The following is an 18154-nucleotide window of genomic DNA, read 5'->3' as shown; positions in this document are numbered from 1 at the left end:
ATCAACACATTACATATGTAGAAATATATTTGCAAATTAAAATACAAACAACTCTTTTTGTTAATAAATTATAGTTAAACACATTTCAGTTAAAATAGAATAGTCACAGTTTTAACTTCTACAGATTTAATTTATACTTTATACTAATACTAGATTGCATACTTATTATTATTTTAATATATTTATGTCATTTATGTAACTATATATTTTGATATGATATTTAATATTTCGATATGTTGTCTAAATACCAAATATCATACCGAATACCAAAAAATATTAAGAATGAAGATAATATACCATTCCAGATATCATAATAATAAATCACAATATAAAAACTTTAATATGATATAATATTTCGATATATACCGTACCACACCATTCCAATGAACTTTTAACTTTATATTATTGTTTTTTAGTTTTCAATTATTACTGAATATAGCATTATGCCACCAAATTGGACTTTTCTTTGACCCGTATTTAATGGAAGCACTATTAATTAGTATATCGTTGTTATCACAATAATGTGAGTGTTATTGTAGCTGCTAGTATGGGTTCTAATCATGTTCAATTGCATTTCATTATTATAGCAGATAAGAAAGTGAAGAAGGAGGACCCCAATGAAGAGACTACACAACAACCAACTGTCCAATTCTTTCCATTGGATTTACAATTAAAAACAAATCACACAAAAACTATTATATTAAAAATAGAAAAGCCAGCTATTCCTCTATCAATAATTCACACTATAGCCATGTGCAAGAAAATAATATTTTACGTCAAATATTGATGGTACTTTTGGTACTTGAAAGCTCTGTGTCCTGTTGATTGTTTGTTTTGTGGGATCCGCCTTTTTAATTGAATTTGAAATAAAAATAAGTTAAAAGAAATTAAAATATTGAATTTAGATGAGCTCGAATTAAAATAATTAATTTTGTTGATATCGTATTTGAAATAAGAAATATTAAATTCGGATCAAACTCGCAATGTGGCGAAGACGCATCTACTGTTGTCGGGGGACAAACCTCCCTGTCTGCCTCACTGTTGCCAGTTCCTACTTCACGCCAATCCTTTTGGATTAGGGTTTCTATCACCATCAATCTGGAATCTATTTTATATTATTATATTATTACGCTATTTTGTTTAACCATAATAGTTTCATTTAATAGTATCTTATTTTGCCCAATACAAAATTTATAAAATCAAAGAAAATTCTCTGCATTTAATTAAAATATATATGGAAAAGTTATAATTTTTCATGTTCAATCTTTTCACTTCGTTCACATCAGTATGATCTCAATTCCCTTTTATCAATTCTCCTGTTGAGCAACTCCAGTTTCCATTATTGATTATATATAATTTATGCTCTTATTTTACCTATGCTAGGAAAAAGTTCATTTTGACACCTCAAACTGTACTCAAAGTTCAAGGCATATATAGTCAAAATTCGAGGATAAATTTATGCATTTTTCGTCGAATCATTTTTGACAAAATGTACTCGTCATACGTTAGAGCTCCATTGAGTTTATGGCTAAACAATGAGATGATTTTTCAACGACATAAGAATGGAAAAAGTATAATAGAGGATATAGTATAGGGCAAGTTTGAGTATTTTCCTTATATGTATTCATACTCTTTGGATAAACCAAAAGAAGAATTTGAGCAATTCATATACGCAAAAACTAATTTAGAGTGTACATGTTTGTTTTCACGTATGAATATGTTTTCTTTCGAATAAACTACCTACATGTTTTGTATTTTAAGTAGTTAAATTTCCTCTTCCTTTTCTAAAACAATCTACAGAAAAAATAAATATTCTCCCGTCCAATAATATTTGTCCACTTTATAAAATCAATGAATAATTTTATACTTAATTTTGAATTTACCCTTATCATTAATTATAGTCATCTCCTTGTTACATTTTTTCAACATATTGTATTTATTATATTTTAAGGATGATATAATAAAATTATCCTTCTATTTACAGTTTCTTAAGGAATGTCAAGTTAATTGTGAACAACTACTTACCGTTAGGTTACACTAAGGCACGCTAGCTGTCCCATTAGGCCATAGCTGTTGCCGTTGTCACCACTTCAATTTTTTTTCAACTCACTCACCCTTGTAACAAAAATTTCTCTATTGTCTATAGTGTACTACAATACTAGCTATATTTTGGGGATCACAGAGAGCAAAAACTTTTTCTTAAAATGTAGTTTTCCATTGAAAAAAAAAGGAAAAGCTTTAGGAAACTTACATTTTGATTCTTCTCAATGTTTTCCCACACCAGTTATATTCTTTCTTTCCCAACTTTGACTCTGCATTTGAAAACCCCAAAAAAGGGAAGTGAAAAAGGAAAGCAATTCTGTAAGCAGGAAATAAACTTGCTACTACTATGTTTAAAGCACACTTTTTCCTACTTTGGTGTCAAGAAAATGAGAAACATGATCCAGTGATGCATCAAAGTTCAAACCTTGGGATCAGCATAGTCACTTTTGCTCTTTCTCGTCATTCAAAATTGTCTCCTCTTCCAATCTACTTATTCCCCCATTCAAATATACTATCAGACAACATTTCAGCCTTTTGTCTTCTCAAAATCCTACTAGAGCCAAAGCCTAGATTCTTCATGTGCTCTTTTTCTCCTCTTTACTTGCAGTACAAATATTCCCACTTACTTTTTCTCCATCACATATGAAAACGGGAAATGCAAAAGAGGAAAGACAATGGGGTCCTCAACCCATTTAACTCAAGAAATAAAGGGATGAAGATTATTAGTCTATAAAATTTCCTTTCAGAAAAAGATGAAAATCTTGACAAAAACTTTGTATTATTCACCGTATTATATACAATCTCTGTGCTATACAATCACACACTGAATAGTACACCAAAAACACAAACCTTCGACTGTCACCGTATCCCAGCTTATGATGCCGCTACAAAGCAGAAAAATATAGGTTAAGGTTGAAAACAGAAGAAATACAGCCTCTTACATCACTCATTAGATACTGCATAAAATTTCTGTCTTCCTTAAGAAATGTTTAGATTAGTTTCGATATCATCAAACAATGGACTCTTATCGTCTAAGTTTTACCTTCTTTGACCTTAATCTCCAGAAGTTCCTCAATGGGTTGGCGGCATATGGGGCACTTATTTGATTGATGCCTCAGTTCTTTGGCACACTCACCACACAAACACTGCAAAATTGAAACACCACAGCTAACGGACATCAAAGAGGAAAAATATTGAGAATTTAAAAGGTCACAACTATAAAACAAGAGAACTTCCTGCTAGGATAGTATACTTAGTACTTCATTCTCTTGCTTTCCTAAGTTTCTTCTTTTTCGTTTTTTATTCAACATAAGGCAATTTAATAAGTTCCCACAGGAACTGATCAAAGGAGAGATCAAATGATAAAATAAAGCATTCTCAAACACTACAAACATAGCTTCAGGGGACACTCAATCATTAGTTAGCTTTAAGTCCCTCTGGGTTCTAAAAACTCGGAATATCTTTCCACTTCTTGAGCATATCTAATGGTGATAAAACATGAAGTCAATTTCTCTTCCTTCTATTGAGAGTTCCCTGCCACTTATGCCACATAATACATCAAAGAAGAAAGTTTTAACAAATTATTATCCTTGAATTATTTACCATTCCAAACATATTAGCATATTAGTGGTAAATTTCTTTTAAAGCCTTTTCAGTGAGAAATTCCAATAAAGTCTGGATTCCTCATTCCAGTATGTTACTGGGAGTACCAAGTCTGCTAAATTGCAACCACATTTACCGGTTTGCAGTTATTTTGTATCGAAGAAGCATCTATAACCTAACAGATACATACAAAAGTTTTAATACTAGATGCAAGACAACAATCAGTGGATGTGCCTTGGTGAATAGCAGAGACATCAGAAATGGCCACGCATTCTCGAAGTTCTGCGTTATCAATATCCACTAAATCTTATAGCCCATGTTATGCACCTGTAAACTCTATCTGGAGAAGAGCCTTCAGTTTTTCCTAATCTTTTTGTTTTTAAGCGGAACAGCTTTACACGAATGTAATATCCAATGTCATTTTTTCAACAGGCTACACACAAAAGTAAGGTCCAAGAATAATATGTACCAAATTATCTATACTTATCATATATTTTAACCTTGAGATATTGAAGAAATAAACCAACTGTCAAAGTTAATGATCATACCATATGTCTACATGGCAAAACTGCTGTGTCTTTCGGCTCAGTCATGCAAATTACACATTCTTTTCCTGACTCCTCATCATTGACATTAGTTTCCTCTGAATTGTTGATCCCATAAATCTCTCTCAGCTCATAGCGAACTCCTTCAATCCACAAAATCTGCTTGATCACTTTCACTTGAAAATGATCCTCATTATTCTTGACTAGCACGGCTTCAGTTATCTGTGAATGGGCAGAGTTTTCCAGTGACTGCCCAACATACTTCTCATCCAGTGGTGTTGATGACAGAGATGACTCAGCTGATATAACAAGGGGGAAAATTTCTTCTCCTTGGAGAGGCTTTGATAGGTCATTGACATCAAAAAAGCCCAGGTCAATTCCAGTTCCAGAAGGCTGGCAAAACTTTTGGCCCAGTCCTTTTACAAATGGTATTTGAACAGGCTTGATTTCAGGATATACTGGATTGAATTTGCAGTTGGGTCCCTCCTTAGCAAAGTAGAAAATGGTGATACTGCAGTCAAAAGACAAAAGAACATAAATAAATTTTTTTCTTTCATTTTGTCAAAATAACAAGTGTTAGTCCAAGAAGCATCAAATGAGTGCCAACCTAGGAAAGCATAGCACCAGCACCACTAACGAAAGTAAGAAGTAGCAATCATTGGAACCAAGAAACCTACGTTACTCAGCTCGGGTTCGGATATAACTGTGTGTGTGTGTGTGTACACACAGTATAAATTTATCACAGAAAAAATATACTCATTTCTATTGCAAAAATTCCATCAAGAACAGTGGAAAACAAAAAAAAAAAGAGAAACTTAGGACCATATAAACCTTCAAGAGATAGCCATAAGGCTACTTTTCTATTGAAATGCTATTCGTGACTCCAAAAAAGTAGTCAACTAAAAGGTCAGCGAGGCCCAGCCCTTAAATATTACTCCATCCGTCCTATTTAATGTGACAACATTTTACTAGGCACAAAATTTTAAAAGGAAAGACTTATGAAATTTGTGACATTTGTGTGACTATAAATCATTAGGGAATTTTAAGGTTCAATTGTTTCTAAATTGTAGAAAGGTGATATTCTTATTGGGACAGACTAAAAAGAATAGTGTGCCACACAAATTAGGATAGAGGGAGTACTTATTAAGGATTTTTTTCGCGTGATATGTTGACAACTTACTACATTCCATTGAGCTTCTCATAGAAACACAAAAAACGAATCAGATTGATCTTTTGGTGAGAGATGCTCTTTATATAGATAATGAATGGATTATGTTAAACAAAGACCTCTTTGAGATATAAACAACAAACAATAACAAACCGGGTGTGACCCCACCTTGGATGTACACAAACCTTATCTCTTCTTTTGTGGGGTAGAGAGGTTGTTTCCGATAGATATATACAATTTATAATTAATTAAAATACAAAGATCATGTTGCCATCTAGGTATCTGATCTTTAAGGAAGTGGCTTGATCCAGAAGAACTGCCTACTGGTGACATCCATCTTTTGTGGGTTTTGTCCTTGAAACAAGGGCTTTTAAATAGAAGGAAACAATGTGGTTTTCTTAAACAATGAAGCAGTACATCTAACATATTTTTTTAATGAAGGAGCATCTAGCAAAATTGAACCAGATGTTTTATGTGGTGCTAACGATTTAATAACTATTTTTGTAGCCCCAAGTGTTTCAGCTTATGCTCCTACCTATTATCTAGATATACCAAGAAAGATATATGGCCTAATGAGGCTACTACAAAATATTTACTCCTGGGTAGGGCAAGGTCTTCTTTTTTGGTTCATGGTTTCTCTTTGAACTTGGCTATATGGTATATCTGGTGGAGAGATTGAGTTTTACATAATCTCTTTAGACTACATACACAGCAACCATATTAAGCATTTCGGTAGTGTAACTTGCTTCAGTCATTATCTCAACTCACAGGTATAATGACCAAGCAAATAATATAAGTCCTAAACAAAGAAAATGAGTTGATATAACCTCAGTTGGTCAAAAAGTATATTGCAAATGCACACAAGGGTGGGGCCAAGTGGTAAATGAAGTGGTTAAGAATCTTGAGGTCTCAGGTTCAAAACAAAGTAGAGACCAAAAAAGCACTAGGTGATTCTTACTTGGTACCTGTTGCTAGGGGGAGGTGGCAGGTATTGACTAGAAGTAGTGGAGGTGGGCGAAAGGCGACCCAAACACCATGGTCATCAAAAAGAAAAGAAGTGTATTGCAAATGCCATGATTCCTAATTAAATTAGTTTTTCACTGGATTGTCTTTTGTATTATATTAAATCTAGTCTCCATCAAGGAATATTTTTGCTGCACTTCATGAAATTTGAGTAAAGAATAGCTGGTTGTGAAGAGACCTTAAAACACCTTGAGAGAGCACTAAATGCCACCAACAAGATGCAATACAGGTTCGATATTTTCCCACTGATCATTTTAACTTTGGAATTTCAACTTGACAACAAAAAACAGTTAACGTTTTACTAATCAAAGACCAGTCCACACTCATTGGTATCTAGTAATTCTTGTCTTTTTCTTGTTCAATTTCTTCATAACAACTTTACTTATTAGGTATTTGTTGACTTCACATTGAGACAAGGCATAGAATTCCAACTAGTCAAAGTATCCTCAGATAGTCTAAAGTTCAAGAGGTTCAAAGGGAAAAAATATTTTTTATGTTACATTTGATTTGTTCCAATCAAATCAACATTATTTGAAGCTAGAGATTCAAGGGATACATGCTATATCCCAGAAATCCATTTCCATTTACAATTGGCAATATGGATGTACTAGTTCATTCCCTGGTGTTGCTAACAAGGTTAGTAAGCTGGATTCAGCCAATTAACATGACAATATTTCCCTGCTGGCACAGTAAGGTAATAGATTCCAATATGTTTCACCAAAACCATCCTTAAATTTGAAAGCTTGATAATCTGTATTCACTATTCCCAATATTGAGTAACGAGATACACATTAGTAAGAGGCACAATATAGTCAATGTCAGCCTAAGATTACTTACAAGGAATTTAGCCCAAGATTGTAAAAGAAAAAGGGGAAATAAAACACCTTACCAGTTGTTAACATATTATTGACCACAGTTCAGCTAAATTAGGCTCATCAAATTAGATAAGTTATTAGTTTGGAGACCATGATCTAAGAAGTTTTATCTTCCAAAGTTAGGCAAATCTTCAAAGCATTCTAATGTAGTTTTTTCCATATTAGACATAGCAATGAAAAAGGTCACCTCACAAATAACTCATAATACCTTCCATAATACTTTTGTCATGCCTTAGAATTGGGAATCTCTCTCCACAACTACTTCAATATCATTTCAACGATTGAAGAAACAGAAGAATTGGCATCTAAATACCTCAATTTAAATCTTAAATAACCAGTTGGATATAAACCAATCATACAATGAAGCCCCAAAAGTGCATATACTGCAAGTTCCCATACAACATTAAGGAAGTCAATAGTTTAACTCTAACACTACAAGTAATCAAGTATTTGCATGGTAATAGTTGATAAAACCAATAATTCTGGTTTGCAAGATTTGGCATTTAATTCCATATTATTCTTTTCAGACACATAGAACAATACTTAACAGTTGACTTTTTCCTGACAATCCGAAACTGTCAGGCTTACACAGCTTCAGCGATACAATCCTTCTATCCCTGAGTTCTAAGTTCAAATAATAGAACCAAAAGCTATTACTATGAAAGGGATCATAATTCTAACCGATACCACAATAATCCATCAAAACAAGTTAACAACAGCCAATCTATAAACATAATCCTAAGCTTGCAACACTTTTCCAGCTCAACTCATAAGATCAGTTACAGATTACTCACTCATTTTCAATTCTAATATACTTTTAATCCTTAATTGCAGGTTCTTCAGCTTAATAGCATAATAATTAACTAAACAAAAATGAAATATAAAATCAAATCAAAATATATAAAAGGTACAAGGATAGATATGATCAAGTACCTTCCATCAACAAGCGCATCGAAAGTAAACGAAACCAAATGAAAATCCTTATTGAATTCGTCAACATGAACCCTGATAGTATCCTTATGAACATTAACATCATTCTTAATCTTCTTCGCATTTTGGTGATCCACATACGGCACCGCCGGCAACGGCGGTGGAGGAGGCGGCGGAGGCCGAAATCCACCCCATCCGTTATTACTGTGAGGATGATGATAATAAGGAGGATACTGATTTTGATAGAGTACAGGTCTAGTACCATAACTGGACTGACTGAAACTAAAATGGTAGTTTGAATTGGCAGGAGGCGGGTAGTTGGGCGGGGGAGGAGGGTTTAGTAAAGGATAAGGGTTTCGGGATGGGGGAGGTGTTGTAGAAGTTGTAGGAACTGAGTAGGTTGGGTGGTGAGGTGGCAGTGGTGGTAAAGACTGAGAAGGAAAGGGCGGAGCAATAGAAGAAGACGGTGGCGGCATAAGCGGCGGCGGAGGAGGGTGGTGGAGGTGATGATTTTGATGCCTTTTACTCCATGAAATTCCCATCTTTTTTTTGGAGAAGCAAATGAACAGTAGAAGATGAATTTTGAAGAGATCAGCAGAAGAATGTGGGACCCACGCGGTTAAGGGAAAGTGATTAGGAAGTTAAGTTGCTGAAAAAATAATTTCAAAACCAAAACAATTAATTATTATCATAAAATTTTCATTACAATCATATATTTTTCAAAACGCAGATAAAATCTAATCTAAATAAATAAACAAAATTAAAAAGTATATTAAAATTATCTCTCTATCAACATAAGATTATGTATTCACTATCATCTATCAAATTTATCTACAAGTTAATCTCATTTATATGACAAAAGAATTCAATTTTCCAACTCAACGAACCTTCCTTTTGTTGGTTCAAAGTACAAATACAACCAAACAAGAGGTTAATTTGTTTGGCTATGGAAGGCACCAAGTTAAAATTAAGACGTCAGAAGCAATTTTGATATTTCCAAAGCCCTTTCTTTAATTTTCTCCATGATTATGATGTCAAAAAATCATTACTTCTATGTTAAGAAACCTCTGTATAGTTATTTTATGTTACTTTGATTCCACAACTAGAATAAACGTTATAGTTGTAATTCATTTTTAATGAAAGTTCAAAATCTAGAAGTATATTTGTTTATAAGATATTTCACTATTTTATTGATAAAAATGATTAAAATACAGTTTAATTAATAAAAATGATAAAAGACTTTTCTCTGTACAAAACAGAAAAATAAGCATATAGCTTATTCAAAAGTAGAAGCATTCCGTCAAAGATATATATTAGCTTATGAATTTGCCTAACAATGATTATTACTCATTGTTTATTATTAAATTAAATTAATATCGTCACAATACCATCTTGATCAATGTCAAATAAAATAGTTTGACGGCAAACTAAGGGTCTCGGAGTCTTTTGGTCATGGACCAAACTAAAAACACTGTTTACTTCTCACTAGATGTCAGTAGTTTCTTATATTAATTACGTTATATTATCAAGTAAAAATTTACAATTTTATTGTACAACTTTTAAATTTATTAAAATGTCAAAAGGAAAAAACATTGACATTAGGATAATACATGACACAACAACAACTGATCTAATGTAATTTTACGAGGAGAATAAGCCGTACTCACCATTTACTCCTATATGGATTTGAGTTCTACTTGACGTTGGATTGTAATTAGAGAAGAAGCATTTGAAATTGAAGTTTGGACAATATTGATAGTAATGGCTTACATGATCATTTTAGACTAAAAAAATTTCACATATATTGAACATAAAAATCATATTTGTATGTTATATCTATACTTTACATAATTGCACTCCGTTGCAAATATAAATATGTATATTTTGCTATACATGTACGATTTTTTTTTGTATAATTCGCTATACATATACAAAAGAAAGCAGTTGTATACAAAAGATCAATTGTATAATTTGTGTATGTATAAAACGAGAAAGAGAGAAAGACAAAAGAAAATTGACAGGGAAAAAATTTGAATTGTATAATTATAAGTGTATAGGATGAAGATATATATATTTGCATGTGCATATACAATTTTCTTTCGTTTTTTACAAACAGAAATACAATTTATATATTTTGTTTGTGTTTGTGTTAGCGAGAGAGATGAGAGTGGAGAGAGAGATCTGGGAGAGGGGAATGAAAATATATGTATATATACAATTTCTCTCGCTTTATACAAACACATACACATTTTATATATTTGTGTTTGTATAAAAGTGAAAGGGAGCGAGCGAGAGAGGAAGAGTGGCGAGCGAGAGTTTGAGAGAGAGACATACAGTTTGCTACAGGGCACAATTAAGTCCAAGTATGATTATAACATTTAATTTGAATTATTAGTGTGTTATTATATACAATTTTTCCTAATATCATTTAGGGAAAATTGTATATAATAGCAAACTAATAACCTATATTAAATAGAATAGCTAGGGTTTGATTTAATTGTGCTCCATAACAAACATTAGCTAAAATTTACCAGCGTCTCTCTCCCAGAAATCTCGCTCGCCACTCTCCATTCTCGCTCTCCTCTCTCGCTTTATACACAGAAGTGTATAATTCTGTTTCTGTTTTGTATAAAGCGAGAGAAAATTGTATATACACATGCAAAAATATATATCTTCGTGTTATACACTTAATTATACAATTTACAAATATTTTACTTCAAAATATTGCAGAGAAAAAGGTCAACGAATTATACAATTGCGAATTATACAATTGCAATGAAATACAATTTTCTCTAGCTTTATACAACAGAAGTGTATATATTGTGTTTCTATTTTTGTATAAAGCGAAAGAAAAGCACATATCTTCTTGCTATACACTTAATATTGCAGCGAAATAGGCAGTGAATTATACAATTGTGCATTATACAATTGCAGTGAAAATAGGATAGCGAATTATACAATTGCAGCGAAATAGGCCAGCGAATTATACAATTTAGGCCAGCGAATTATACACTTGTATATGTATAGCGAATTATACAGTTTTTATGTTTTATACAAAGTTTGTTATAGCTTACAAATATGAATTTTTTGTTTGCTATATGTGAAAGTTGCCCCATCATTTATGGCAAAGATTTTCTTTAGAGCCAGTTTTTAGGTCCATCTTCTTACAATAATGAGTTATCCCCAAAGAATAATTCAGCCCATCTTATATTACGTGTCTTCTAGGCCCATTTCATACTAACTTTTATTAGTATTAAAAACAGCACTGTTCATTGTTTAGTTTAGCTTATGCTTATAGAATATTTTGTTAAAAATGGGAACTCGCCGTTGCTATCCAACTTATGTTTAAAGAATATTCCAATAGATAGCCAACCCCATCCTTAATTATTAACTCTGATTTAGAGTAATCAAAATTCAACTAATGAATAATTTTAAAAATATATGGAATCCATAGGAATTTGGAAAATTAAAATGTTTGATTAAAAGAAGGAATTAGCTAAGATTTAGGCCTACCTATGTCCAACTTTGTACCAGAAAAGTTGTAAAAGTGCTACTACCATTATTGTACATATCAACTTTTGGATTTCCTACAACACTGTTTAAGGGTTGGTTTAATTAGTGAAAGGATATTCCAAATGCGATATGTACAACCACATGGTTACATAATATATATGTATCTAGCATAGTGAAGAAATGTCACTCTCTATTATTCTGTAAGATTATGAAATGTATCACGAGATTATTTCTCATGTCCTTCCATTTCATTCCTATTTTTTAAGTTTGGATGTAGTTCCTTACCTAATCGAGTCAAATCAAGCGGTGTCATTTTTAGAAACTTTCATAGTCATGATGGTTAAGTATGATGACGCTTAAATAAATATAAATATGAAATATTTCCCTCTTGCTTAAATTGTAGAGCAACTCTTCCTGTTGAAATGTCACATGCAAGTATACAAATAGGGGCAAACATTAGGTTATAGAATTGCAGCTAATTCACTAAATATGAAATATAGGTCCCTAATAAGTTTGCCCTGAAATTCAGGGCATATTTTGACCTCGAAATGAACACTAATTGCGGATCCCATAGTTTTTTTTAAGTATTCCCCAGTCAACATGCAATTCTAGTACATGTCAATTTATCCATTTAATTTTCTTTTCCTCAAAGTTCAGAATTTACTGATTCGACCAATTTAGATTTGACTAACAGAGATAAAAGGGTGTATAGATTATGACCATTTTTACCACGGTTCTCAATGATAAAATATGGGCAGAGAGCAAGTTGATTTTTGAGCTACTAATAATTTGAGACCTAAAAGTGAATTGAAATATGGTGCTAGACGTTCCAAAAAAGTTGTTTTTGTGAAAGCAAGACAGAGACTAGACCTCTATATAATAACAAAAGAAGGGACAGAATGAAGTACAGAGAAACCATTTATATGTGTGAGTGAATGAGTCATCATGTGTCAATTGTATGTATGTAGGGCAATATTACCTCCTATCAAGGCAAAATTTCAAGCAATCATGTGGCTCTAACTTCAATCTACAAATCCTAAAAAAAACAAATTCCATATTCTCATATTGAAACCTCATCATTTTTTTCTCACACACACATAAAAAAAAACTCCATTTCCTGTCTTCCTTGTTTTTGTTCTCTCTGTGATCATGGATAACTACAGCCAAAACCATCATCACTCTGAATCTCAAAGTCATAAAAACCACCAGCACAATGACATACTCCCTTCGACATCCGTTCTCCTTATCATCGTTCCAATCATAATTATAATCCTGCTTATTGCAATATCTCTTCTCATAGTCATGCTTAAGCGCATACAATCAGCCAAACACAATGGGACTAATAATAGTTCAAAAAGTGTCATCAACAAAAACAATTGTATGTTCGTTGCACATAGTACCATCGACATCCATTTAAGTCCAGGTAACACGAATTCATACTTCATATCATTCCTTTTTTAAATGGAGCATGGATGATGAATAAATCACTATTTAGTTCCGAGAAAGTAAAAGTTGAATATGTTAAATTTAAATCCTGAATTCGTCTACGTGCTAGAACTATTGTTCAAATATGGAACCACTCAATTTTTTTTAATGTTTATATGACAATGTGATGGGCAGATGTAAAGGGTGGATGTCTACCTGGACATGGAGGAAGTTCAGGGAGGATGCCAGAAACAAAATTGAGAGGAGTTCAAGTATTTACATACAAGCAGCTGGAGATGTCTACAGACAAATTTAGTGAGGCAAATGTGATTGGCAATGGAGGTTATGGGGTTGTCTACAGAGGAGTCCTCATTGATGGAACTGTGGCTGCAATTAAAGTTCTGCAAAGGGAAGGCAAGCAATGGGAACGTTCTTTTAGATTAGAGGTCTGTCATCACTTCATTTATTGCCTCTTCTTTAACTTTCTTCATCCACTTACATTGTTTCCAATTCACGCATTATTACTACTCTCATTGTCTCAATTTATGTAACGCAGTCGGTAGTTTGACTTCACATAAAATTTAAGAAAAAAATAAGAATATATTTTATTAACGGACATAAAAAAAGAAAGTAAATAACTTTTTATTCATTCACTGTGTATTGTGTATGGGGTGGGGTAGGGGGACAGAATAGTTACTTGAGAAAATTGCTGATTTAAGTGGTTTGAGTGCTATATACAAAAGGTGTACATTTTCAAGTTGTCTTTAATTTAAAGGATTACTCAAGGGTGAAAATTTTTTTATTCCAAAAGGTGTTGACTTTTTTTCTCCTTTTTTATGATATTATTTATCCTTGGAAAAGACAATAGAAAAAGGCCCTAGGATAACATGCAAAGAAATATATTATATACAGACATGTGATGGTACTTTGGCAGTTTCTTTAGTAATTAAAGCATATCAGGAATGTCAAATTGNATTTTTTTATTCCAAAAGGTGTTGACTTTTTTCCTCCTTTTTTATGATATTATTTATCCTTGGAAAAGACAATAGAAAAAGGCCCTAGGATAACATGCAAAGAAATATATTATATAGAGACATGTGATGGTACTTTGGCAGTTTCTTTAGTAATTAAAGCATATCAGGAATGTCAAATTGTCAAGCTATCAGAACCATGTTTCTCAGAGCCATTATCTAAATAAAATATCACAATGTAAATACATCATATGATTGCAATACTGTAGCAAAAAATACACATGAATGTATATGGACCGTAAGGATTTATATAACTGACCTTAACTTGTTCGTTATTGAGGGGTAATTGTTGTTTCTCTGTTATGGCAGGTGGATTTATTAAGTCGCTTACACTCTCCTTACTTGGTTGAACTTCTTGGCTACTGCGCAGACCAACACCACAGGCTCCTAATTTTTGACTATATGCCTAATGGTTCACTCCAACAGCATCTCCACAACGCGCATAAACAATCCACGAACTCATTGAACTGGGAAATTAGGTTAAGAATAGCCCTTGATTGTGCTAGAGCTTTGGAATATCTACATGAGCACACAACTCCATCAGTTATCCACAGAGATTTCAAGTGCAGTAATGTTCTACTTGATCAAAATTTCAGAGCTAAGGTGTCTGATTTTGGGCTAGCAAAAATTGGCTCAGACAAATTGAACGGTCTGATCTCAACGCGAGTATTAGGGACCACGGGATATTTGGCCCCAGAGTGAGTATAACATCTCCATGCTTGATCAATCAATGAGTAAAATAAGACAATATTGCACATGGAGAGGCTTCAGTTTCTATCTTAGCACATTGTCACTTTCTGTTATTTCTTCAAGACTTACAGCTGACACTTAACATACTTCCCTGAAATAAAAATGGTCCTCCACACCTCAGTTATTCTAACCTACAGGTAACATCTTTCGATTTTTTTGTGACCATTAACCAACTCAATTTCTCAAAACAGGTATGCTTCAACTGGCAAACTTACAACAAAATCAGACGTATACAGTTATGGTGTGGTTCTTCTAGAGCTATTGACAGGCCGTGTACCAATTGATACAAAGAGGCCTCCTGGAGAACATGTGCTTGTCTCATGGGTCAGTAACTAATAATGTATTTTAACAAGTTGTAGCACGTTACGTGTCTTACTTCATGACCTGATAATTGATAGTATAACAACTATTTATAACATTGTCAGTATATATAAGTTAATAACAATAACATAGTAGATTCAGGTGTTTGATAAAAAAAAATGCCTGAATACGTTATCTCTGTTATATTAGGCTCTTCCAAGGTTGACAAACAGAGAAAAAGTAGTTGAAATGGTTGATCCAACGTTACAAGGACAGTACACGAAGAAGGATCTAATCCAGGTAAATGTGTCATAACATTATACTACTTTTTTATAATCATTCTTGTAATACTACATATGAAACCAAATCTAATATGTTTTTTGCTAAAACAGGTAGCTGCTATAGCAGCAATGTGTGTTCAAACAGAAGCAGATTATCGTCCGTTAATGACAGATGTTGTGCAATCCTTAGTACCTCTTGTTAAGACATACTCTTCTTCATGCTCTGCCAATTCCTTCAGATCATATAACCACACTGTGAGTCCAAGGTCTTAGGAGCCATTAAATCGGAATCTGAAGACATTTCCAACATTATTCATGATTTCCACAAAAGTTATTTGATCAAATGTTGGAGATTGACAGACAACGTGTAACAGATATCTGGTTAAAGCAATAAGGCTTATGTATTATAATATTCAAATAGTAGCACCTTCAACTCTAATAAACCATTTTAGTATGCTTCATCGTCTAGTAATGATAATAAACACGATAATTATAATATAATTCAGCTTTGTTTTAATAGAATAAGATTTTTTAACTATGTCAAGTGTATGATCAAGTAGGATTTTTTTTTAAAAAAAAATTAGAAGGGACAGCTTCAATGCCATATGACATTATTGTTGGGTAACGCCAACATCCTGAGAAACAAATGATAGACTGAGATGACCCAAATCAATCAAACATGACGCTAAACTAATGATACAAGAGTAGATATTCATAACAAAAAAAAAAGAACAACATTAGACAAACAGGTCAGACAATATGAAAATGGAAAAAGTTAATAATGGCTAACAGATAGCACATATTGTGACAATTATCATACTGTTGCGTCCAATTTTCTTCGTCATGATTTTCTTTTTACGAATCAAACTGTTAAAACTTTGATTAGCATTTTATAATATGTTTTTTTCATCGTAGTAATGTACAAAAAAATTGTAATGTATAATACTTTTCGTATAGTTTTTTAATATCAAAATTTTTTATTTAAAATATTGAATTGATATGATTTAATTTAACTTTAAAAATTAGTGAAATTGACTTTAAGAGGGATCATAAGAAACTAACTGGATTTATTCTTTAGTACTACTAAGGGTACTTTTGTTGAATTTTGTGCAAGGTACAACTGGATTTACCCCTTATAGCACAGGCAAGGAGAATATTAGAAGATAAGATAAAAACTATACTTATTATTATGTCAGCTAGCTCCTTGTCCATATTCCTAATGTGATTATATTCTAAAATTATGTCAGACTACCTTGTTGATTTTGTTACAATTATAAAATTTAGATATCAGACACTTATACAAAAGTACTGTGGAGTGTGGATGGTGATTATCCAGTTTTAAAAATATAATTAAATAAGAAAAATTGTCTTTGATTGCTTAAACTTATAGTAAATAATTTCAACAAACTTTGAACACCTGACATGTAAAGTACTTCCTCTTATATGTAAACATTTTTTATTTTACACAGTAATAAGCTTATCAAGTTTACTATTTTTTCATTTTTTTGCATATCAATGCACTTAAAATAAGCTAGTATTGGAGTTATTCACATTCCAAAGACCGTCTCAATAGTAGAGGTAAAATGAAAAAAAAAATCAATTAATTATATCCTAATTTAGTAAATAATCGATATGAGATAATTATTTTTAGTAAAATACACGTCTAATATATAGATTTTTGATATGGGTCATCATAGTTATATGTGAATTTCGTGCTTGACTAGTGTAAATTAGGTATATAGCATTTTTTATAGTAATATTCTCAAGTTATAGCACTAGAGTTTGAATTTCATTGTATAACATTTAATATCTCAAGTTATAGCATTTTAAAAAAATATATAATGTTAATTTTAAATTATTAAAAAGAGTTGTTAAAATAAAAAATAAATTTAAAAAACGGACAAATTAATAATGGAAAATGGGATCTTTTATTAAATAAATTAAATATAATTATTAATTACTGTTAATAAATTAGCACGTTTTAAGGGATTTTAAATTTTTTTAGATTAGTTAGTTGCCTTAATTCTCTCAAATTAGTTTAAATGATATTAATTTTTGATTTAATTCCTTGAAAAGCTCTACTAAATTGGCATGAACGTACATGTCATTTTGTTTTCCAAAATTTCACAATCTTTTTGAGATTTGCAGATTTTATTTTCATTTTTTATTAGTAGTTGAATAAATTTTGGCGTTGAAAACAATTTGATTTGATTTGATGGAGCACAATGTGTCGATATTAATAAAACATGGTGGAAAGTGGAATTCGTCATATTGATTTTTGTTATGATTTGTTGTTTTGATTATGAATTGTTGGTTTTAATTAAATTTATTGTTTTGTACATGTATAAAAGTGTTCGATTTTTTTTTATTATTGTTAGATCTAAAATATAGTTTGTATGTTCTTTTTTTGGATAAACAATCAAGTTACGTATGGCATTTTGAAAAACGATAAGTAAATATAAATGTGTTTGAGTTGTAATTGAATTGAAGATTCGCGTGTTAGTTGATTTGTAAAGAAAATAGAAAAACGTACATTTATTAACTAGACAAATAATAATTAGATATAATTCTTTGTACAGGTGAAGTATTACAAATGTATGAATAATGTCTGAAAATTATATAAAATTTGTATTTAATGGTAAAATCTGCTCAGATAATATTCAAAAAG

At 31.9% G+C, this 18154-nt stretch overlaps 2 protein-coding genes across 7 annotated transcripts; one reads left to right on the top strand and one right to left on the bottom strand.

Annotated features, from left to right (window-relative positions):
- Nucleotides 1–548: 548 nt before the first annotated feature.
- Nucleotides 549–8910, bottom strand: LOC107029214 (probable E3 ubiquitin-protein ligase LUL4). Of its 6 annotated transcripts, none has more exons than XR_003578495.1 (6): nucleotides 8190–8910; nucleotides 4194–4701; nucleotides 3086–3188; nucleotides 2893–2927; nucleotides 2252–2312; nucleotides 549–1105 (listed from the first exon to the last, which is right to left on the bottom strand). XR_003578495.1 is itself a non-coding variant. In XM_015232224.2 (5 exons), the coding sequence occupies exons 1-4, from the start codon at nucleotides 8726–8728 to the stop codon at nucleotides 2917–2919; spliced, it is 1161 nt and encodes a 386-aa protein (XP_015087710.1). In that variant the 5' UTR covers nucleotides 8729–8910; the 3' UTR covers nucleotides 549–2312; nucleotides 2893–2916. The 6 variants fall into 6 exon arrangements, 2 of the variants coding, with proteins under 2 accessions (XP_015087710.1, XP_027772927.1); XR_003578496.1 differs by having other exon boundaries at nucleotides 549–1098; XR_001458245.2 differs by having other exon boundaries at nucleotides 549–847.
- A 3702-nt stretch (nucleotides 8911–12612) lies between these two features.
- On the top strand, nucleotides 12613–15986 carry LOC107008610 (probable serine/threonine-protein kinase PBL7). The gene is made up of 6 exons (XM_015207722.2): nucleotides 12613–13122; nucleotides 13320–13570; nucleotides 14465–14853; nucleotides 15097–15229; nucleotides 15416–15505; nucleotides 15598–15986. The coding sequence occupies exons 1-6, from the start codon at nucleotides 12849–12851 to the stop codon at nucleotides 15757–15759; spliced, it is 1299 nt and encodes a 432-aa protein (XP_015063208.1). The 5' UTR covers nucleotides 12613–12848; the 3' UTR covers nucleotides 15760–15986.
- Nucleotides 15987–18154: the final 2168 nt, after the last annotated feature.

The sequence above is a fragment of the Solanum pennellii genome, chromosome 1 (genome assembly GCF_001406875.1).
Source record: "Solanum pennellii chromosome 1, SPENNV200".
In the NCBI taxonomy this organism is placed as follows: domain Eukaryota; kingdom Viridiplantae; phylum Streptophyta; class Magnoliopsida; order Solanales; family Solanaceae; genus Solanum; species Solanum pennellii.
The sequence above is the reverse complement of the archived record's forward strand: the minus strand, read 5'-3'. Positions and strand labels throughout refer to the sequence as shown.